The sequence below is a fragment of the Chlorella variabilis genome, assembly GCF_000147415.1.
Source record: "Chlorella variabilis unplaced genomic scaffold CHLNCscaffold_19, whole genome shotgun sequence".
Taxonomy (NCBI): Eukaryota; Viridiplantae; Chlorophyta; class Trebouxiophyceae; order Chlorellales; family Chlorellaceae; genus Chlorella; species Chlorella variabilis.
The window spans coordinates 449,432-470,505 of record NW_005435069.1 but is presented as its reverse complement, the minus strand read 5'-3'; the positions used below and the strand labels follow the sequence as shown (position 1 = coordinate 470,505).

General features: G+C 67.9%; 3 protein-coding genes across 3 annotated transcripts in view; 2 read left to right on the top strand and 1 right to left on the bottom strand.

Annotated features, from left to right (window-relative positions):
• Positions 1-1,963: 1,963 nt before the first annotated feature.
• On the top strand, positions 1,964-15,410 carry CHLNCDRAFT_58678 (hypothetical protein; the record flags this gene model as incomplete). Its single annotated transcript, XM_005845101.1, has 34 exons — positions 1,964-2,095; positions 2,337-2,511; positions 2,760-2,833; positions 2,949-3,032; positions 3,732-3,819; positions 3,945-4,412; positions 4,547-4,762; positions 4,931-4,991; positions 5,639-5,888; positions 6,142-6,237; positions 6,453-6,573; positions 6,797-6,885; positions 7,094-7,224; positions 7,462-7,600; positions 7,823-8,010; positions 8,204-8,294; positions 8,500-8,650; positions 8,806-9,246; positions 9,390-9,558; positions 9,783-9,947; positions 10,222-10,419; positions 10,649-10,724; positions 11,003-11,099; positions 11,306-11,755; positions 11,847-11,924; positions 12,091-12,192; positions 12,423-12,541; positions 12,859-12,939; positions 13,143-13,242; positions 13,475-13,594; positions 13,844-13,920; positions 14,149-14,274; positions 14,493-14,611; positions 14,790-15,410. The coding sequence occupies 34 exons, from the start codon at positions 1,964-1,966 to the stop codon at positions 14,809-14,811; spliced, it is 5,094 nt and encodes a 1,697-aa protein (XP_005845163.1). The 3' UTR covers positions 14,812-15,410.
• Positions 15,411-15,561: 151 nt separating this feature from the next.
• Positions 15,562-19,106, bottom strand: CHLNCDRAFT_137341 (hypothetical protein; the record flags this gene model as incomplete). The annotated part of the gene is made up of 13 exons (XM_005844998.1): positions 15,562-15,704; positions 15,875-16,000; positions 16,177-16,232; positions 16,365-16,475; positions 16,649-16,767; positions 16,938-17,090; positions 17,298-17,429; positions 17,621-17,725; positions 17,909-17,952; positions 18,109-18,247; positions 18,341-18,405; positions 18,516-18,567; positions 18,768-19,106. 13 exons carry the CDS (start codon positions 19,104-19,106, stop codon positions 15,562-15,564), a joined length of 1,584 nt encoding a protein of 527 aa, XP_005845060.1.
• Positions 19,107-19,848: 742 nt separating this feature from the next.
• Positions 19,849-21,074, top strand: part of CHLNCDRAFT_137340 (expressed protein) — a gene marked incomplete at both ends in the record, with an annotated part of 2,087 nt that continues 861 nt past the window's right edge. Inside the window, 3 exons of the mRNA XM_005845100.1 lie at positions 19,849-19,909; positions 20,613-20,735; positions 20,947-21,029. Coding sequence (XP_005845162.1) covers positions 19,849-19,909; positions 20,613-20,735; positions 20,947-21,029 — 267 coding nt within the window. The remainder of the gene's footprint in view (positions 19,910-20,612; positions 20,736-20,946; positions 21,030-21,074) is intronic.

The window sequence follows — 21,074 nt, the reverse complement described above, 5'->3', positions numbered from 1 at the left end:
CAGCGGCGGCATGCTGCCCCTGTAGCGCCCCTGCCCGCTGCGGCATCCCTCGTACAGCCCTGAGCGTGCTCGTCCCAGTTCTCCCTCCTGCTCACCTGCTGCTCTCCCCCTCCTTCACCGTCTTGAGAGCCGCCGCGGCATTCAATTTTCAGTGATTTACAACCCATTCATACCTGCACTGCGGGGCGTGGCCCGCCCCCCTCGAGAACTGCTCTTGCAAAACCAGCAATGCCCGGGCGGTGCGAGCTGCGGAGAAAAACAGCGAAGAAAGGGAGGCTGTGCGAGCAGGGTGATGTGGCAGAAGCAGGAATGCAGAAAGAAGAGAAGGGCGGCAGCAGGCCCTCAGCCTTTCTTCTTCGACTTCCTCTTGTGGAACTGGTTGGCGCCGGCCAGCGGGTTGTTGCGCTTCGCCTGGCCTGCAGCGCAGGAGCGGGCGCAACACACGGCGGGCGGTGGCCGGTGAAGCAGCTTGGTGCCGTTGGATTGCTGCGCCTCGCAGTCTCTCGCTGCTGCACCTTCGACTGCTGCACCCAACCTCCCCTTCCTCACCCTTGATGATGCCCTTGGTCGCCGCCAGCCGCTGCTTGCGCAGCTTCTTCAGGAGCTTACTGGGGTTGGTGCTGGTGCCCCTGCGCGGCGGGCAGGCAGGCACAGGCAGGCGGCCCAGACCATCAGCGGCAGCAAGTGAAATGGCAGCAGTGGCAAAGGCACTGGAAAGCTCAATCAGATTGGCAGGCAGACGACACAGGCAGCATAACAGCGGGGGCTCACTCTGCCTGCCCATCAACCGCCATGGCCGCCTCCCCCGCCTGCTGCACACCCTCCATCCCCGCGGGGCCTGCCGCCGCGTCGCCGCCTGCAGCAGTCTCCGAGGGCCGCGGCGCCGCCAGCACTGCCTGCAGCGCCTCCTGCCGCTTGGCCTCTCCCTCTAGCTGGTGCGGCGCCTGCACCACATTCTGCCTGCATGGGTGGACAAGCAGCAGCGGGGGAGTAGTGAGTCGCACGTGCTGCCAGCGGGCACCGCCGCCGCCAGTGCCGGCATGCCGGCATGCCCTCACAGTTGTACAGGGACTTCCGGAGGCCTCCCAGGTCACGAAAGCAGGGGCGAGAGGGGTCGCAAGGCACAGCAGCCGCCAGAAGCAGCATGCATGTGCAGTGGGAAGCGTCCAAATACCCTCCAACTCACCGCTTCAGTGTCCTAAAGCGGCGCTTTGACTTGGAACGCAGCCCCTTGGCCATATTGCGCCGCCGCCGCCTCGGTGACAGTAACTGCCCGCTCAGCGCTGTATACCGTGCAACGAGTTATCGGATTATTCGGAAACGCTCTGGAGTGCGTGTTGTACCGGCAGAGAGCCGCTTAGAACTTCTTTGCGCCCTCCTGCTTTGCGCGGCGTGCCTGCCCTGCCACCCACGAGGGTCAAAGGCCCGCATCAATCCATGCGACTGCTAGATCGACCCATCTTGCATCTCACATTGGCTTGGCATGCGACGCAGGGCTGTCAATTGCTTGCCAACTCCCCGCTACCGCCAAACCCCATTCTTCGTCTGCTGCGGGCATCCCCTGCAAGTCGACAATACGCAGCAACATCGTTGCTGCCCTGCACCGCAGCCCCACCGCTCTCGCGCCTTGCGCCCCCTAGCCAGTTCGCACCACCAGGCTGCAGGCCGGGGCTTTGGAACTGTGGGCATCCGCAGCAGGCGGTAACCGCCGCGCTCCAGGCCCGCTGGTGAGCTCAGCTGCGCTGCCGCCGCCACTCGACACGCTTCAACCGTGCCACAGCCGCCGGGCACTCTGCTTGTTGCTACCAATGGGTGCCGCCCTTTAGCTGCTACTGCCGCCGCTTGCAAGCTGCTGTGGCTGTGCACCGGCTGGCGCCTGGTCCTAGCAGCCTTGACCCCGGCATGCCCCGCCACGCTCACACCATCCTCTCCACTCCCAACGCCTCCCTGCCGCCGGCCAGCCATGGGCTCCCGCTTCTGGCAGCGCTACCGCGGCAGCCCGCTGCTAGCAGACCTGGCTGACAGGGCTGCTTACTTCACCAAGGCAGTGGCCGCCATCTACATAGTGCGGGAGAACCTCATCGAATTCACTGTGGTGAGCCGCACATGCAGGCGCCGGGCTCATCGCGGTAGCCAACTGCGGCGTGCGCTTGTGTCAAGAGCAGCCCAGCGCCGGCAGCCCGTTTCAGAGCAGCGTGCGCCGCTGCCGCGCTGCGGCCGCTGGAGCCCGCTTCGTTGCCTCGCTGGCTGCCCCGGGGCCGCCGTGCACAGACCCGTCCACTACGACCGCTTCCCCTTTGCCTGCCTGCTTGGCCCCCCTTGTCGCACCCTGGCAGTGCGTGGGCCCCAGCATGATGCCCACCTTCAACCCGCGCGGCGACATCGCCCTGCTGGAGCATGTGTCGGTGTGGAGCGGCCGGGTGGCGGTGGGCGACGTTGTGCTGGCCCGCAGCATGCAGAACCCGCGCCACATGGTGTGCAAGCGGGTGCTGGGCCTGGAGGGCGACACAGGTGCGAGGGGGTTGGGGGCAGGGCCAGGGCCAGGGGCTTGGTTGACAGCCTGGTTTGGTGGACAGCCTGCCCAACTGCAAGGGAAGTGCAGTTTGGGTACAGGCGGGCAGGGGAGACGTGCATCGGAGGGGTATTCTGGGGCTGGGAGTTGCCGCTGCGTGGCAAGGCGACGGGAGGTAGACGGAGCATCACTTGCTTTGATGGCTTGTGCCTCTGCTCATCGCCATTTGCGTCTCCCTGCACCGCAGTGTATGTGCCCAGCAGCACAAAGCTGGGCCTGGGGAGGACAGTGATGGTGCCTCGCGGGCATGTGTGGCTGCAGGTGGGCTGCCGCCGCCAGGCCTTGTGCTGGCTGGGCTGCCGGCTGGTGCTGCCGCTGGCGTTGCCGCTTGAAGGGCTCCTGCAGCCCAGCAGCTTCCTCTGCCCTGCAATTGCAGGGAGACAACTTTAACAATTCCACCGATTCGCGGCACTATGGGCCGGTGCCGTATGCGCTGCTGCGGGGCAGGGTCTTCCTCAAGGTGTGGCCAGCTGCTGCCCAACTTTGTGCACCCATAGCGCTCTGCTCGTAACGATTCGAACCGCTTGCATGCACACAACGGAGCACCTGCTTGCGGTCGCAGGTATGGCCCATCTGGGAGGCAGGCTTGGTAGAGAACAAGCTGCCGCCCTGGCAGGAAGAGGAGTTGCAGCGGCAGCGGCGGCACAGGGAGCTAGAGCAGCAGGAGTGGCAGCGGCTAGAGCAGCAGCGGCAGCAACCGCGGCGATAGCCGGGCGAGCGAGGAGAGATGCCGCATTGGGCCACATGTCAAAACTTTGCACTGTTTTTGATTCCTTAGAAATTGTGTTGGACAGCTGCTGTGTGTATAGAATGCTTCCCAACAGACTCGAGCAGGAGATGAGCTAATAGCAATATGACGGGCGGTGGCGGCTGTCGGCACTGCGGCAGCAGGCACAGCAGACAAAGTCGCCTTCAGGCGCGCATGCATGCATGCATACACATCGTCCATAGAGTGAATATATTGGATTGCGTGCCTGTGCCCGCCGCAGCGAACACAGCGGCTTTTCCCATGGCTGCGGGTTTTGCGTGTCGCTCTGCGGTCTTTCGCACCCTGCCCCTCGTGCACCTGCGCGAATTTGGCATTCAGCAGCCAGCACGGCCGCTGCTCTGCCGGCGCACTCCAGCCGCCGGCACTCTCGCCGCCGCCGCCGCGCCAAAGTATGCCGGGCTACCGCCGGAGCAGCAGCAACAGGTCGATGCCTTTGTTGACATCCTGCTGGACTGGAATCAACGCATGAATCTGACTGGTGCGCTGCGGCTGCCAGCGGCATTTTTCATAAAGGCTGGGTGCCGCGCCTTGAACAGTTCCGTGTCGTGACGTCGGCCCCACCTGGCGGCCCTTGCCCCTGCACCCTCGCCTCGTTCGCTGCAGCCATCAAAGACCGGGGCGAGTGTTATGAGCGGCACGTGAACGACAGCCTGGCGCTGCTGCCTGCACTGGACCGCTGCCTGGCGGCCCAGCAGCAGTCGCAGCAGCGGCACCCTCCAACCCACCCGCAGCCGCCGCCGCCGCCGCCGCCGCCGCCGCCGCAGCAGCCGCAGCAGCCCGCGTCGCAGGAGCAGCAGTGGGAGCGCGGCGGCAGCCTTCCCAGCAGCAGCAGCCAACGGCCAGGCACTCCGCAGCCACAAGAAGCTGCAGCAGGGGTGGCGGCGGGGCCCAGGCTGATTGATGTAGGGTCCGGCGCGGGGCTGCCAGGCATCATTCTTGCCATCGCCCGGCCAGACTGGGAGGTCACCTTGCTGGACTCGCTCCAGAAGCGGTGCAGGTTTGCAGAGGCGGCGGTAGAGGCGGCGGGACTGGCCAATGTGCGTGTGCACTGGGGGCGCGCCGAGGAAGCAGGTGTGAGCCGCCGTGCCGCCGCCGCCGCTGCTGCTGTGGCTGCCATGGTCGGCCCCACACCAGTCGCCCTCGCTCGATCTCCGCCATCACAGGTGGTAGGCGCCCTGACTGGACGGAGTGTGCCCCGCCTGCAGGTCAGGACCCTGCGCTGCGACAGCAGCATGACGTCGCCATTGCCCGTGCCGTCGCTGAGCTGCGGGTGCTGGCGGAGCTCTGCCTGCCGCTGGTGCGCCCAGGCGGGCACTGGGTGGCTGCCAAGGGCGCGGCGCCGCAGGACGAGGTGGCGGCGGCGGCTGGGGCGATCGGCAAGATGGGTGGCAAGCTGCTGGGGGTGGAGGAAGTGGACTCAGGTGCGGCTGGGTGCACGGCGGCGAGGAAGGGCAGTGTGCTGGGTGCACGACGGCGGCCATGGAAGGTGGTGGCTAGTCTGTGTGGCGCCCCGTTGGGCTTCCGGTGACAGTCAGCAGATGCACCACAGCAAGCATCCCTGGCTTCCGCCCTCTGCCTTGCACCTGCAGAGAGCCCCGAGGGGCGACGCACAGCGATAGTAGTGCTCAAAGCGCGGCAGACGCCAGCCCAGTACCCGCGGAAGCCGGGAGTGCCGGGCAGGAAGCCGCTCTGACTGACGCAGCCATACTGGCGGCTGTGGCTGCCATGCCCAAGTAACGTTCTGGCATGCCTCTCCCAATGGCCAGTGGTGATGGATGCCAGAGAGAGCGAGCGAGAAAGATACAGATAGAGTGAATTGCTGGGGATAGGGGAGGTCCCGCCGCCCAGCTGGCGGCTTGGATGGCGGCGACCCCTTGTCATCCTCAACCCGTTGCCGGGACGCTGTCTTCGTGTTTAAAGCTACTCCTGCAAGCCTATCCCGCAAGTCAAGCTGAGCTGAGGTTGCGGAGTTTTCACGCGGGTCCAGTTTCACCGCCCCACGCTTCCCCCGCTGCATGCCACCTTCGCCGTCGTAGCCTGCGGGGCTTAGGGCCGAAAGGGTGGGGCTCAAGAATGGTGCTTCTTCGATCGGGACACGGTCTCGGCGGCTTGGGCTACGCCGCCACCCTGCCCTGCCGGCAGCCGTGGGCTGCGCCCCATCTCGCCCTCCAGCGGCCGCAGAGTACACGCACGGCCTGGGTGGGCCGCCCCCTCGTCCGCCGCCTGGGTGTGGCAGTGGCGGCGTCACGGCTTGGGCGCCGTCGCTCGCTGCGCTGCACTGCCCGCCTGACATCCAGCAGAGATAGCTTGGACGAGGAGCAGCTGGAAGGTCTGCTTCCGCAGGGCCATCAGAATGGCAGACCATCAGCAGCAGCAGGCAGCCGCGACACGGCGGCGGCGGCGGCGGCGGCATCACCCTTAGCACCACCGCAGTGTGCGGTGGATGTGCCCGCATGCGGGGAGGCCTGGCAGGCGCGGCAGCTGAGCATCAAGGAGCTGCAGAAGCTGACTGAGTTGCACATAGAAGATGCCTACCGATGCGGCGTGGTGTCGTGCGCCCCTGAGCTGGCGGCGTGCCTGGGAACCAATCTGTCCGATGGGCTGTGCGAAAGCCAGGCAAGCCCCCGCCGCTGCCATGGGTGCTGCTGCGTATTGCTGCGTATTGCTGCTTGCACAGCCGCTTGTGCTGTTCTCCCCCATTCATGCAGGTGCAGCAGCCGCTGGGATGCGCGGTCGCGCGGCAGCCTGCGCCATGCCTGCCTTTGCCCACACTGCTAGCCGCCTCTCTTGCTGCCCGCAGGTGGAGTTAGAGCAGCGCGCCCAGCGGTACGGCTGCAACAGCGTGCGGCCGCCCAGGGAGGTCACCTTTCTGGAGCTGGTTCAAGAGGCGCTGCAGGTCTGGCTGCCCGGCTGCCTTGCTGGCAGCTTTCCTGCGGGTGGATGCTGCTTATCCGGGGCAAAGGGTGCCCATTTGGTCTGGCTGCGGGGTGCTGCACGGTGGCTGCTGACAGCTTGCTGCCGCTAGCTTGTAATTGCTTTGGCTGACTGGAGGGCACCCACTGAAAGCCACGCTGCTGTTTGTGGCGGCGGCGGCGGCGGCGGCGCTTGCAGGACTTTACCATCCTGGTGCTGCTGGGCGCGGGCTGCCTGTCGCTGGGGCTGGAGGTGCTGGTGAACCAGCACAGCGGCGGCGAGAGCAGCTGGATAGAGGGCGCATCCATCCTGGCGGCAGGTGCGGCGCCTGTGTGTGTGTGAGGGGGGGCGCAGGCGGCGCCGAGGCACGACGCGGTCTCTGCAGCTGCCGGGCGTGGCGCCCACGTGTTGTTGTTGTTGTCCTGCCTGCCGCGCCTGAGGCCGCACTAGCTCGCCGCCACAGCAGCCACTCCCCCTGCCCTCGCTGTCGCTGTCTCTCTCACCTGCCTCCCTGCGCCTGCCACCCCGCCCCGGCCCCGCAGTGGCGCTGGTGGTGCTGGTCACTGCGGTGAACAACTACCAGAAGGAGCGCCAGTTCCGCATGCTGCAGGCGGTGTCAGCAGATGTCAAGGTGAGAAGCGGGCCGGGAGGGCGCCGGGGCATGGCTGCAATGGGAAGCGGGAGGCGGGGCTGGATCGCAGAGGGGCGGATGCGGGCGCGCCTTCACGCCGGGGGGCATGGGCTGGGTTTATCGGTGTTGGGTTGGGTGCCCGGCCGCTTGTGCGCGTGCAGCCATCTAGCGAGCATCCGTGTGCTCCACGGCCCCGCGGGCGCCGCAGGTGCGCGCCATCCGTCACGGCCGCGAGCAGGCGCTGCCTGTGGCGGAGGTGGTGGTGGGTGACTTGGTGCTGGTGGAGACTGGAGACATCCTGTGCACCGACGGCGTGCTGGTGGCCGGCTGCGACGTCAAGTGAGCTGCTGTGCTGCTTCTGCTTCTGCCGCCGCGCCGCTGGCGCCGCCGACGGCCTGCCGGCGCCGGCTGGGGCCTGTTGCGGCCGTGGCCGCGCTCCGCTGCGGCAATGCTGCGGCTGCTCTGCTGCTGGGGCCCTGGGCCTGCCCGCGCACCTGCGCTGCCGAAACGCCGTCCCGCCCTGCACCGAACTCCCTGCCCTGCTACTGCCTCCTCTGCTTCTTCTTCTTCTGGCAGGGTGGATGAGTCGCACCTGACGGGCGAGTCTGATGATGTGGCCAAAGACCCGCTGGCCCGCCCCTCCCTGCTGGGCGGCAGCAAGGTGCTCAGCGGCTTTGGGCGCATGCTGGTCACGGCAGTAGGGCCCCACTCCCAGGTGCGCCGCCTTGTTACAACCGGGCCGCGCGGCTGGGCCTGCCAGAGCTGGAGGCTGGGCTTAGGCCAGAAGCTAGGTGGCGGGGCGGGAGCCCAGGCCGGGAGGGCTGCGAGGCTACCTCCCTCTGCTGTGCATGAGCCTGCTGGCTCCGGTGCACCGCGCCTGCCAGCCATTAGCCGCCCAGCCCCTCCCTCCCATACCTGCCGCCGCATCTGCGTACAGTCTGGCGCCATCGCCGAGATGGTGGCTGATGGCAAGGCGGCGGCCGCGGCGGCACCGCCAGGCGCCGGCGACGGCCTGCGCGAGGAGACGCTGCTGCAGCGCAAGCTAGCCGAGTATGCCACCTCCATAGGCCGCTTTGGGTTGGGCGCGGCGGCGGTGGCGTGGGCGGCCATGACGGCGCGGTTCAGGTGCGCAGCTGCCACTGTCTTCCTTCTGCTTTCCTGCTGCTTCCCTGCTTGTGTTGGCGGTTGGGCAGGGATTACTTCACCCCTAGGAGTGCATCTCACCAGGCCTGCCAGGCTCCAGGCAGCACCGTGGCTCGGGCAGCGCATGCTCGGCTGACGCTGCCCCGCTCCCCTACCACCCCCTCGCCGGCCGCAGCGTGGAGACGTTTGTGCTGCAGCAGCAGGCCTGGGACTGGGCCTTCCTGCAAGACTACCTGCGCTTCTTCATCACAGGCGTCACCATCCTGGTGAGCCCTCCCTGCCCATCCACGCACCCCTGTGTCTTTTGGCGCACCGCTGTGTGCTGCCTGCCGGAGTGCGGGGCCGCGCCAAGCGGCCTGCTGTCCGCAGGTTGCCCCGCGCCCGCCCGCTGCGCAGCCGCGCAGCGCCCGCCTGCCTCCCCGTTCTGCGCGCACCCCGTGCCGCGCCCTGCCCCTGCCCCTGCCCCCGCAGGTGGTGGCGGTGCCCGAGGGCCTGCCGCTGGCGGTGACGCTGGCGCTCGCCTTTAGCGTGCGCCGCATGCTGGCTGACCATAACCTGGTGCGCCACCTCAGCGCGGCAGAGACCATGGGCACCGCCACTGTGGTGTGCAGCGACAAGACAGGTGGGGGGAGTGGTGGGGTGGGTGTGGGGCGTGGTGGGGCCATGCGTCGGGCCGTTGGACGGCAGATAACCAGGCGGCACCGTGCTGGGTGCCTGCTGGACCGCCTGCCGCACGCTGCGCCTCTTGAACCGCCCCCTGCGCTCCTGGTGCTGCAGGCACGCTCACCCAGAATGACATGGTTGTGAGCAAGCTGTGGCTGGCGGGGCACCTGCTGCCCGACCTCAAGCCCTACACGCGGCACGAGCGACGCCCCGAGGCCCAGCAGCAGCGCTGGCTGGGCGCCGCCTCCGGCAGCAGCGGCAGCAGCGGCGCCGGTTGCGCCAGCGCCAGCAGCGGCAGCGGCGCCGGAAGCGGCAGCGCTGACCTGCCGCCGCTGGCAGAGCTGCTGCTCAGCCGCGACAGCGTGGCGTCTTTAGGCGGCGCCGGCAGTGGTAGCAGCGGCAGCCTGGGAGGCGAGGAGGCGTCGCCCGTCTCCAGCCGCGCCTCTATCCTGGACAGCATCACTGCAGGCAGCTCCACGCCTACAGACATCGTGCAGCTGCTGGTGGAAAGCGTGGCCCTCAACAGCACCGCCAACATCATCCGGGAGGACGACGGTGGGCGGGGCTGGGCGGGTGGTGGTTGTAGGGGTCCTTGGCTGGCGTGGATGGCTCGGCGGCACGGTGGCTGGCTGCGTTTGGGCTGGCGCAAGCCTCGTTCGACGCCGCGAGCGAAACTGCGCGCCGCCGCGTGCGTGCAGGCACCACCCGCAGCATCGGCAACCGGACTGAGGTGGCGCTGCTGGAGCTCGGGGTGCTTCTGGGCGGGCGGCCGCGCGCGCTGCGCCGCCAGCAGCGCCAGCTGGCGCAGGTGTCGTTCAGCAGCGAGCGCAAGCGCATGACCACCGCCTGCCTGCCGCCGGGCACACGGTGGGTGTGGGTGGAGGGCGGGTTGGGCGCCGCTGTGGGTGGGAGGCGGAGGCTGGCTGGCACAGCTGTGCTTGGAGCTGCTTGCTTGTTGCTCGCCGGTTCATCCCCGGCTGATACCCGGCGCATCCCCCTGCAGCTGTGCCCCTGCCCTTGCGCCCATCCCATGTCGCCTCCCACCCCGCTCCCCTGCCCGCCTCCCCCGCCTCCTTCCCGCCGCGCCGCAGCCCCCACCCCGACGGCTCCGCGCTGTGCCGCATCTACACTAAGGGCGCCTCGGAGATTGTGCTGGAGCGGTGCTCGTATGTGCTGGCGCCTGACGGCACGCGGCGGCGGCTGGGCGATGAGGAGAAGGCGGCGCTGCTGGGCGACTTCACGCAGGGGGGGCAGCGGTGAGCCGACGCCGGGTTTGTGAAGGCGGCGGGGCTGTGGCACCCCGCCGGGGAGCGGCGGCAGGGAGCAGCAGGCAGCATTCCTGGCGTGCCCTGGTACCACCTGTTTCGTGTCGCGGCAGTGATGGGTCGCGGAGGCAGTGTGCTGTTTCCCTGAGGGCAGGAGGGAACAGGAGGCCAGCTGCTGTGTCGCCACGCCTGGCCTGGCTGGAGCGCCTCCCTGCTGCCGCTGCTGCCCACGCCCTCCCGCTCTCTCCCGCTCCCTGCCCTGCAGCGTGCTGTGCCTGGCATACCGCGACATCACCCTGCCGCCAGAGGTGCTGTCCCCGCCCGGCTCCTCGATACGAGTCACCTCCGAGGGCAGCAGCAGCAGCGAGGAGGGCGGCGGCGCGGGGCGCGGCGCCATGGGCGGCGACCCTCACGGCTGGCTGTGGGATACTGCCAGCAGCCTGAATGCCCGCGGCACCAGCAGGTGTGCCAAGCTGGATGGGCTGCAGGGCTGCAGGGCTGGACCCTCTGTGTCTGGGGGGAGCTGCCAGGCTGGCACGATGTGCACGCTCGCTTCTCCTTTTGCTTGTTTTCTTCCTCCCTCCTTGCTTCTCTCCCTTGCTGAGCAAGCATCCCGTTGGGCCGTTCCTCACGACAGCACCGGCCTTGCCGCTCTCTGTCCCACAACCTGCCCCTCCACCCCTGCCACGCAGCGGCAGCGACGACGATGCGGCGCCCTGGGACGGCAAGCTGTGCCTGGCAGACAACCTGGAGAGCAACCTCACGCTGGTGCGCCTGGTTGCCTGCCGCCTGCTGCCGCCGACACCGCCCTGAGCTGCCAGGAAGCAGCATGCACCCATGCGCATGGCCGCCGTCGCCGCGCCAGCCGCACCCTTGCCAGCAGCATTTCATGTCGACCTGGCCTGGTTGCATTGGAGGGGGGCTGCCGCCGCCTGGCGACTGCTGGGAGGTCATCACACGCCGCCCCCAGCCTTGCCCACACCCACACCCGCATCCTTGCCTCGCCTGCGTCCCTAACCCCTCGCCTTCCACCCCACCTCCCGCAGCTGGCGCTGGTGGGAATTGAGGACCCGCTCCGCGAGGAGGTGCCTGCCGCCATCCTGCAGTGCCAGGCCTCGGGCATCACGGTCAAGATGCTGACAGGTGGGCCGCCCCCAGCTCCTCCAGGTCCTGGCAGCCTCTCATCGCGGTTGGCGGCCGGGGTGGTGGTGGTGTTCGTGTATGTGTACCATGTGTATGGGTATGCGTGCATGTGTGCACGGGGTGTTGGGTGTTGCTGGCGGGGTGTGCTGGCTTGGCCTTCATTGCTGCCCACCGCCCCCCTGGACGTCATCGCCGCCCCGGCGCAGGCGACAACGTGGGCACCGCCACTGCGATCGCCCAGGAGTGCGGCATCCTGCCGCCCGCGGGCGCCAGCCTGGAGGACTGGTCGGCGGCGCACGCCGCCGCCAAGGACGCCACCCGCGCCGGCGTGGGCTGGTTCCGCGACGACCCCTCCTCCAGCATTGTGTCGCCCCAGCAGAAGAAGGGCGAGGGCTCCCTAGCCAGCCGCAGCAGCCTGCTGGCCTCTGTGGGCAGCCTGGACGCGCACCGGCCGGCGTGCGGCGAGGCCGGCGGCGAGGCATGCGGCCACGGCGGGCTGCCCGAGGGGGTGGTGATGGAAGGGGCGGAGTTCCGGGAGCGGGTGCTCAACCCAGATGGCAGCATCAACGCAGGCGAGCAGGGCAGGGCCTCGGGGCCTGCGCCCCTCCCCTCCCCACTCCATGCGACGCCCCTGCGCCGCCCCTGCGGCGGCCCCTGTTGCTGCGCTCCCTGTTGCGGCCCGCATCAGTGTCGAGGCCCTCTCTGGCTGAGTCCGGCATGCCTGCGCCGCCGCCTGCACCCCTGCAGATGAGTTTCTGTCCATCTGGCCGCGCCTGCGTGTGCTGGCGCGCTGCACGCCCGCCGACAAGTACACAATCGTGACAGGTGTGGGGACCTGGGTGCTGCTGGCTGCCGCTGCCACGCTTCGCCTGCTGTCGCGCACTGGCCTCACCCACGCCCCACCCAAGCAGCTCCGCTCCGCACCACACACCACCAACCGACGCCGCCACCGCTGCTGACGCCGCCGCCGCTCGCGCTGTCGCCCCCGCAGGCGTGCGCAGCCTGACCAAGGACGTGGTGGCGGTGACTGGGGATGGCACCAACGACGCGCCCGCACTGCGCGCCGCCAACGTCGGCTTTGCCATGAACGTCGGTGAGCGGCGGCGGGGCCCTGGGGTCGCCGGGGGCCTCGGGGAGGGCGGCAGGGATGGCACCAACCCAACCCCAGCCCCACCAGCACCCCACCCAGAGCTCCTCTGCCCGTCCCGCCCGTCCTGCTGTGCGGTACCCCTCGTCCCTGCATCCCTCCCTCTCTTTTCCATCTCCACCACCCTCCACGCCAACCCGGCGGCCGCCCGCTGCGCCGCCCCGCCGCCCGCGCAGGCACCGACACCGCCAAGGAGGCCGCCGACATCGTGCTGCTGGACAACAATTTCGCCTCCATCGTGTCCGCGGTGCTGTGGGGGCGCAACGTGTACGCCAACATCACCCGCTTCCTGCAGGTGGGTGGCGGGGGGTGGGTGGGTGGGTTGGGGGATGGGTGGCGGGGCGGGTATGTGTGGCCGGGGTGTGGCCTGCTGGGACACGGGGCGCGGGTGTGTGCGCCAGTGTGGCAGAGTGGCCTGCGTGGGCCTACATCGGGCTGTGCCAGTGTGGTGTGGGCCTGCCTGCACACCCCCCAGGCCGCAGAGAGAGGGATGCAGCTGCGGGTCATCGGCGGCGAACGCACGAGATCTCCGCTGGCCCACGCTGCGCCCCCGGGCTGACCTGCCGCCCGTGCATGTCTCTCCCCCTGCTTGGCCTGCCCGCCGCCCTGCAGTTCCAGCTCACCATCAACCTGGTCGCCGTGGCCACGGCTGTGACGGGGGCGGTGGTGGCGGCTGAGTCGCCGCTGACCGCGGTGCAGGCAAGGCGGCCCGCTGCCTGCTGGTGGCGGCGCTCTGGTCTGGCCCGCAGGCCGCCGCCGCTCCTGGGCTGCTCGCTGGCAGCCGCACACATCCCCGGCTGCCTGCTGCGCCGCCTCCCCATCTTCCCTTTTCGTCCCTCTCCTCATCCCTGCTTTCTTCCTGCCCTCTGCTCCTCCTTTCTTCCTCCCCCCCGCAGATGCTGTGGGTCAACATGATCATGGACTCTTTGGCCAGCCTGGCACTAGCCACAGAGCCCCCAGACCCCCGCATCCTCTCCATCCCTCCTTTCTCCCAGGGTGCGCCTCTCGCCGCCGCAGCCGCGACCCCAGCCACGCCGCTCCCGCTCCCGCTGCACAGACCTCGCCAGCTGCTGCTGCTGCCTGCCCCGCCGGCCGCTGCCGCTGCGCTGGGTCCCTTCTTCTCCCGCCGCGTCACGCCCTGTGCTGCACCACCGATGATGTACCGCTGCACCGCCGATGGTGTGCCGCCGATGATGTAACGCGCATGTACCGCCTTTCTGCCCCGCAGAGCACGAATTTGTCGACCCCGCCACCCCCACAGTGAAGCACATTGCGGGGCAGGCCGCCTACCAGCTTGCCGTCATGTACGGCCTCATCTTCTACGCCCCTGCCCTGCTGGGCATTCCCGGTGAGCCAAGATGGCTGGGTGGGCGTGGCGGCGGGCAGGTGGCGGGGTGGCAGGAGGGGAAGGTTGGCGGATGCACACACGTCCGGGCGGCGGCGGGCATGCCGGCTCCAGCCCGCGGCTCCTCCCCACTGCGAGCGCTCGGCCGACTGGCAGGCCTGGCCGTGCTGCTGCCGACCCCGCCCACCTCGACCCCGCCTCACTCCCAGGCTCCTGCCCTGGCCCGCGCTCCTTGCCTGCCCGCCCCTGCAGACCACGCCGCCGTCGTAGGTCCCTCAGAGCACTACACCCTCGTGTTCAACACCTTTGTATTCATGCAGGCGCGCAAGGTTTAGGGGTTGATGGTTTGGGGCTTGCGGGTGTGTGTTGCTCAGAGCCAGCCCGCCCGACGTTGTTCCCGCCTTGCCTCCACCCCACGCGCCCGCCCGCCGGCATCCCGTCATGTAACCTGCCGCCGGTGCTGCTGCCACCGCCGCCGCCACCTGCTGGCGCGTGCCGCCCATCCACACCCCTCACCCGCCCGAGCGCCACCCCACGCCGCCGCCGCCGCCCTGCAGCTCTTCAACCAGATGAATGCGCGCAAGATTCTGGACAGCTCGCAGGCCTGGGAGGGGCTGGGCAGCGCGCGCTGGTTTCAGTGGATCCTGGGCTCCGAGCTGCTGCTGCAGATCCTCATCGTCCAGGTGGGCAGGGCAGGCTGCGGGGCAGGCCTCGGGCTTGCATGGGGTCACGGCGGGGATCGGGGTCCACCGTTGACGTGCGCCGCCGCTGGCGCTGCTACTGCTGCTCCCGTTCCGACCAGCTCGTTGCCGGCCCAGCCTGAGCCGGTTATTCAGGGGTTTAGGGTTTCCTGGCGCTCCACCCACCACGCCCACCTCCCTGCCGGCCTATCCTGCTGCAGTTTGGCGGCCAGTGGTTCAACACCCACCCGCTGGATGCCCGGGAGTGGGGGGTGTGCGTGGGGCTCGGGGCCACCACGCTGCTGCTCCGCGAGATCCTGCGCCGCCTGCCCTACGGAAGGTGAGCCTGCCCGCGGCCGCCAGCTGTGTGGGCGCTGGCGTTGGTGCCGCTGTGACTTGGTGCTGCCCGGCCCGCTGCGTGCCTGGTGCTCTCTTTGCCGCCATTGATGCCGTGCCGCACTGCCGGTGGCTGATAGTGTCATGGGTGTGGTGGGCGGGAACGTCGCATGCTTGTGCAGACGGTCAGAGTATGGCACTTAGCTCGCCGCCCTGGCTGGCATGCCGCTGCCGTGGATGTCGCCAGCCAGCTGCCCAGGCCCACCTAAGCTGCGCCCACCTAGCCCACCAAATGTTTTTGTCGCACGACAATGCTGCAATTTCTCCACGAGCTCACTGTCTCTTTCGCCCATCTTCCCTCCCGACACCCCCGTGCCGTGCCGCCTTCTGCTATACAGGTGGTGGTTTGCCCTCAAATGATTATCTGCATGGGTTGCTTTGGGCACAGCGTATGCCCCTGCTCAACAGCGTCTGGATCGGCAGCCCCAATTGCAATGCGTGGAGGCCACCAACGCCGAGCCTGTGTCTTTGAATTGCATGTTTCTGTACTGCTCGTTTTTGGTTTTGCTGCACATCCCAGTTGTTTGGCCAGTTTTGCCCTCTTGCTCCTTGGCGCCTCCAGCCACCTACTATGCCCGTATTTTACCACCAGCGCAGGCTAGGCTGTTTTCCCGCCCTGCATTCGCCTCGCTCACGCTATGAAATGAACGCCTCTCCTGCCACGTGCAATGCTTCTCCAACCAGCCATCTCCTCTCATTCGATGCATCAAAACTCAACCCTTCTCAGTAAACACCTTGCGTCACATGTACAGCCGAAACGGTCCACCAGCAGAGCTGGCACTGTGCCTGCTCGGCAGCGAGCAGGCACTGCAACTGGAAACAACAACTAGCCGGAAGCTGGGGTAAGGGAGTTCTGGAGGCAAACAGCGGGGCTGCCGGCCGTGGGCATCTCCTTCAGATCTCCCACCGGACCTCGTCCCAAGCCAGCTGGCGGTAGGCCTCCTTGTCCCGTCCCACGCTCAGTATGCGCTCAAACAGCGGTCGCAGGCTGCGCCAGCGCAGCACAGTGTGACGGTCCCGCTGGATGTAGTGAAAGTCTGCAGGCAGCGAGCAGGTGGTGCATCCAGCACGGCGGCTCAGACAGCAGCAGGAACTGTGTGATGTGGTGCAGTGCGAGCACGTCACAGCGTCGAGCACAAGGCCAGGGGCAGCGCGCAGCAAGGCGCGGCTGCGGCTAGCCAACCGGGCCTGCCGGATGCCTGCCCACCTGTCACACGCTTGGTCTCCCACAGCGCGGGGCGCCAGCTGGCGTTGCCCACCACCTGGGCCATCCAGTAGAGCTGCTCATCCTCCTGACGGAACATGCTGCGGGCAAAGGTGTCCGGCCACCTCCCTACACAGCGCAGCGCAGCGCGGCGCGGCGATGAGGTAATGCTGGCCTGGGACGCCGCGCGGCAGGCGTGCCCGCACCTGCAGCCTGTGGATCACGGCATTGGCGGCGCGGATGTGCAGCGAACCGAGCAGCAGTGAAGCAGACGAGCAAGCCAGGCAGCAGCAGGTGGGGCGCACCCCGGAAGCCCTTCATGCGCACTTCCACCAGAGAGGACCCCGCCGGCATGAACCACCTGCACGTACAGCCAGGTTGCAGCGCACTAGTGCAGACCCAGCACCGGCCACAACGGCTGCTGTTTCCCAAGACACCGGCAAGGCTAGCCGTTGCTGTCCACAGCGGCCACGAGGCCTGCAGCCCGACTCACCCATTCACACACTCGCTGCCGTGGTGGGTCAGGAAGATGTCGGTTTCAGTCATCACCCTCACATCCTCCAGAAACGCTGCGCCGTCGGCTCCAGACCCAAAGGTGTGGGCTCTGCGCAGCCAGTCACATGATTTCTATGTCAGGAGGAGAGGGTAGAAATCGGGCCAGCCAGCCACTACCACTGGGCAGTGCTGGCAGTGGCAAGGAGGGCTGGTTTCCCCACCCGAGCCCCGCCCCTGCAGCAGGCAATGGGCTCCTGCCCCCAGTCCCAGCCCCACGCATACCTGCAGCGGGCTCGCTTGTAGCCCGACTTGCCGGGCGGCTTCCAGGCGTTGCACTGCTTCAGAAACTCGTCCAGGTGGATGAAGCGGCGTATGAGGCCCGTCCGGTTGGATACCAGCACCTGGAAAGGAAGCCGGGCAACTGTGGTTTCAGTATGAGGCCAGATGGGCCAGCTGAGCCCCCGCGCCACCTCCCAGCCAAAGCCAGCGGCGCTCTGTTGTTGGAATTTGCAAGCGTGCCGGACAGCGCAGGCAGCTGCGGGGGGCCACCCAGCGCCGCCCGCCGGCTCACATTCAGCGTGCCAGGTGGCCTGTCGGGCTGCGCGGGCAGCTGGCCTGCTCGGCGGTAGTAGTCCACAAGGCTGCGCCCCGCCTGGGCAGGCTCAAACCACCACCAGCGCTCGTCACGGTCGAACGTGAAGTAGGTGCTGCCGTTGTCGGCGGTCTGGAGGAGGGGGCAGGTGTTATGTGTGTGTGTGTGCGTTTGGCGGTGCCTGGCGAAGCGCCAGAGCAGGCCTGCCTTGCTGCCTGCTGGCCTGCCGCTGCACTCAAGTACCGCTGCAGCCAGCACGGCCGCCGGCACTGCAACTAGTAGCAGGGCTGCACCGCGGCAGGGGAGGCTTGCTGCGCGGCTGGCTGAGGAGCGGCTCACCTCTTGGAATTTGGGCGATGGTCTGTCGTAGTACAGCCCCCTCAGCTGGCACGTGACCATCGTCTGGAAGCAGCGCGGGTGGGAGGGGTCTGCAGCCCTGGCCCGAGACCCCAGCTCGTGCAGCGGCACAACCTGCGGCGGCAGAGCCAGCAGGGGGCCACGTGGTGGGCCAGATGCACAGGCGGCGGATGCGGGAGGCCCCTCTGTTTATCAGCTCAACACACCGCACCACGGCACCTGGCCCTGGCCCTGCACCGCGCCAGCGCCGGGCGGCCCGCGCTGCCCCTCCCTCCCCGCCCCTCCACCCCGCTGCGCCCTCGCACTGGCTTGGTGGAGAAGGGCGCCAGGGTGAGGTCCACAAAGGCCTGCTTCTCGTACCCGTCAATGGCGGGCACCAGCAGGATGCGCCGGTCGAACATGCGCTCCGCCTGCGCCCGGCCCAAGCGCAGAGTCAACGTGCCGGAAATGCATGTGAAATGCTTTGTCAGCTGCGCCCCCAGGAGCCACCACCCAAGAGCGGGCGCAGAGCAGGCCGGGGAGGGGGCAGCAGAGCTGGGAGGCGGCCGCCGGCTGGCAGCCAGATGTACAGTGGTGCACGTGGCGCCACACACCTGCATGTGCCAGAGCGGCGCCAGGGTGTTGGGCACCCACTCGCCTGCATGGAGCACACAGCCGCACCCGGTTCGTTCTTCCTTCCTTTCGCAGGGCAGCCCCCTCGCGCTCATACATACATACATGTGTGGTTATGTAAGCCCCCGCGGCAACGGAAGGCAACGGGGCACCAGCCCCAGCTCGGCGCCAGCAGGCGCACCGTAGGCCTGGTGCCAGGGCGAGGCCCAGATGAGCGGCACGTGGCAGCGGGAGAAGGCCGGCTCCCGCAGGTCGGGGCGGTCGGCCGAGGAGTTGCGCCGCATCAGCGGCAGCGCCTGGAGGCCGCCGGGGGCGCCGCTCTGCACGGGGGGGCAGCACATGGCGGCGGCGGCTGGCACAGCAGGCCAAGCACAGCACACAAGCGCAGCGCACAAGCGGCACAAAGCACGCACGTTGACTGCTGGGAAGCTCTCCCCGTAGCCCGGGACGTACGACGGCGTCCACCCAAAGTCGTAATCTGCAGCAGGAAGGGTGAGCAGGCAGGCAGGTGGGCAAACAAGCAGGCCTGTAGGTAGCCTGGAGGGCAGACCTGTGGCGGCATCAGCGCCAGCACCGCACCGCACTCACAGGGCACAGACAGGTTGGCGTCTGGGGGCAGGTCGTAACGGATGATCACGTTCTGCACAGGCGTGTTGTGTACCGCACAAAATTCAGGCTGCTGACATCACATCATCGGAAGGTTTTTGGGGGGGGGCAAACAAGCAGCAAACCACCGCAGGCATCCCTCTTCCCCGTTACATGTTGAATTTGAATGGACAGCACGAGGCGGCAGCCAGCCAGCACGCGGGCAGCCAGGCAGGCGGGCGGACAGGCTTGCACCTGGTCGAAGCAGGCGAGCTCGTCGATCTGGCAGCCATACTCCAGCAGTGCTCCTCGGTCCAGCTGCGGCGGCTCGCAGTCTGGGGGGTCACCCTCATACGGCTGCGGCTGCAGGCTGCCTGAGCCACTGCTGCTGCTGCTGCTAGTGGCGGCCAAGGTGGTGGCGGCGGCACGAGTGGCTGTGGCTGTGGCTCCGGCGCCGCCGCAGCTGCCGAGGCTGGTGCTGCTGAGTCGGAAGGAGGCCGCCAGCAAGGCGAGCGCCAGCGCCAGCAGCACAGCGACCCGGACATTCAGTGGGCGGCGGCGTGCAGGGGCCCTGCTGCCGGCGTCTGCGCTCATGTCTCGGGCTGGCGGCGCTTCATCAGCAGGCTGCAGCCACCGCCTGGTGCCGCCGCCTGCTGCCGCCGCCTGCCACGCAGTACAGGGCGCCCATGCCGGCGCTGCACATGCTTGAGTGCGCTTGCAGGCGCGGCCCGGGTGTTTTGAAGAGCCCCGATAGCAAGGCCAGAAGCTCTGAAAGCTTTGAGAGGAGTGGTGGAGTTGACGAAAAACAGGGGTGAAACTCCAGTGGATTTGCCCTCAGTGCATGCACTAGCCTTTGATTCGGGGGCCCAGGTTCTGCCCGAAGTACCTGGCGCAGTACAACCGCCCCACACAAGTTGGTCTTATTGATCCTCGCCATGCCATGCATCATTGCAGATGGGCAACAACTCCAGGCTCATTCCCTGGAGTTGGATTGATCAGATAAGGTAGATTAAGCGGCGATCGGCCGGAGAGGTGCAGTTGGAGCAACCCGTTGGTGCACAATCGGCAGATTGCGGTGTTGCGTTGGAGAGGCAGGGTGTGCTCCACGGTTTTCGTTGTTGGCGCTGCGCACTCCATCTCCCTCCATGCTGATGCTTACAATTCGCCGGCGTGGCACTGGGCCCGCCACCCGCCTCTGCCGCCTGTTGCATGCCTGTGGCCGCACAAGCGGCACATGCTCATCCCAACCGCTGTTTTCACCTTGACAGGGCCACCTGAAGCACAGCGACTGGTCATTCGGACCACAGGGAGGCTGCAATGCTCAATGAGACCCTGCATGCTGGACATCACCCTTGACATAAGCTCGCCCGTGCCAGACATGCGCCACATGCCGCCACGTCGGTGTGTCCGCTGTATAGCCCCCGCCGGCCTGGTACCCCGCATGATCGCACCCATGGGTTCTGAAAGCCCAGCATCCGGGCCCGATCGCGCTGGTTCATAGCCTCCACTACATGTTTCGATGCAGGGCCTGCTCAGCATTCGCAGCAGGGAACGCGGGGAAGATGGCAGATGAACAGCGCCTCATCAGCCCCCATTCCCATTCCCCAGTCCCTCTGCACCCGCTGCTGTTTGCTCCAGGGCTAAGTTACCGCCAGTCAACGCCCCTCCCAGCCCTCCCCAGCAACCAGCCAGCACCCACCACCATGCGGTTCTGCAGCCTCCTCCTCCTGGCCCTGGCGGTGGGCACTGTTGCAGGCAAGCCTTGATTGCAAGGGATGGGTGGGAATGCGGTGCAAATGGGTGGGAGGAGGGCCGCTGGGCCGGTCCGACTGAACCACCTGCATGCTGATACCCCCCGCCATCACCCGGGGCGGCCCAGAAGAGGCCGGGTACCCCTCATTTTTGCACTTCCTGCATCAAGCACAGCCGACCCTGGCTGCGGCGCGGCGCGGCGCCGGTTCCGCCCAACCACATATGCCGCCGCCATGCCGCCGTGCTTCCCCCCGCCGCGCGCCGATACCTCTGGCATGTCCCTTGCGCGCCCGCGCCGCCCCCTCTCACGCGTTTTCCCGCCCCTCCCGCGCGCCTGCCCGCCTGCAGCGGTCGATACCCTTGGCGGCAGCCACCAGTGGGACAGCATCGTCGACCTGGCCGACTCCAAGAACGACACCACCATCGTCTGGTCCCTCATCCAGGCCGCCGGCCTGGAGAGCGCCCTGGATGGTGAGTGCGGCAGCAAGGAGCGAGGCAGAGGGGTCGCAGGAAGGAGTGGCGGGGGCCAAGGGGCGGCGGGCTTGCCGCGTGCCCGCGTACCGGCCAGATGCGCCCACCACCTCCCAGCATGTGCCCGCCACACCCCAGCCCTGCTCGCGCACCCCTGGCCCCTGGCCTGACGGCCCCCCTGCCCCTCCTGCCCCTCCCCTGCCCCCCGCAGAGTCCAACTTCACCGCCACCGTCTTCCTGCCCACCGACGAGTACCTCTCGGCAGCCGCCGACAGCATCGACACCGACGATGTGGTGAGCTGCGGCTTTAAACTCCCCCTCGCCGACACACGGCCACGC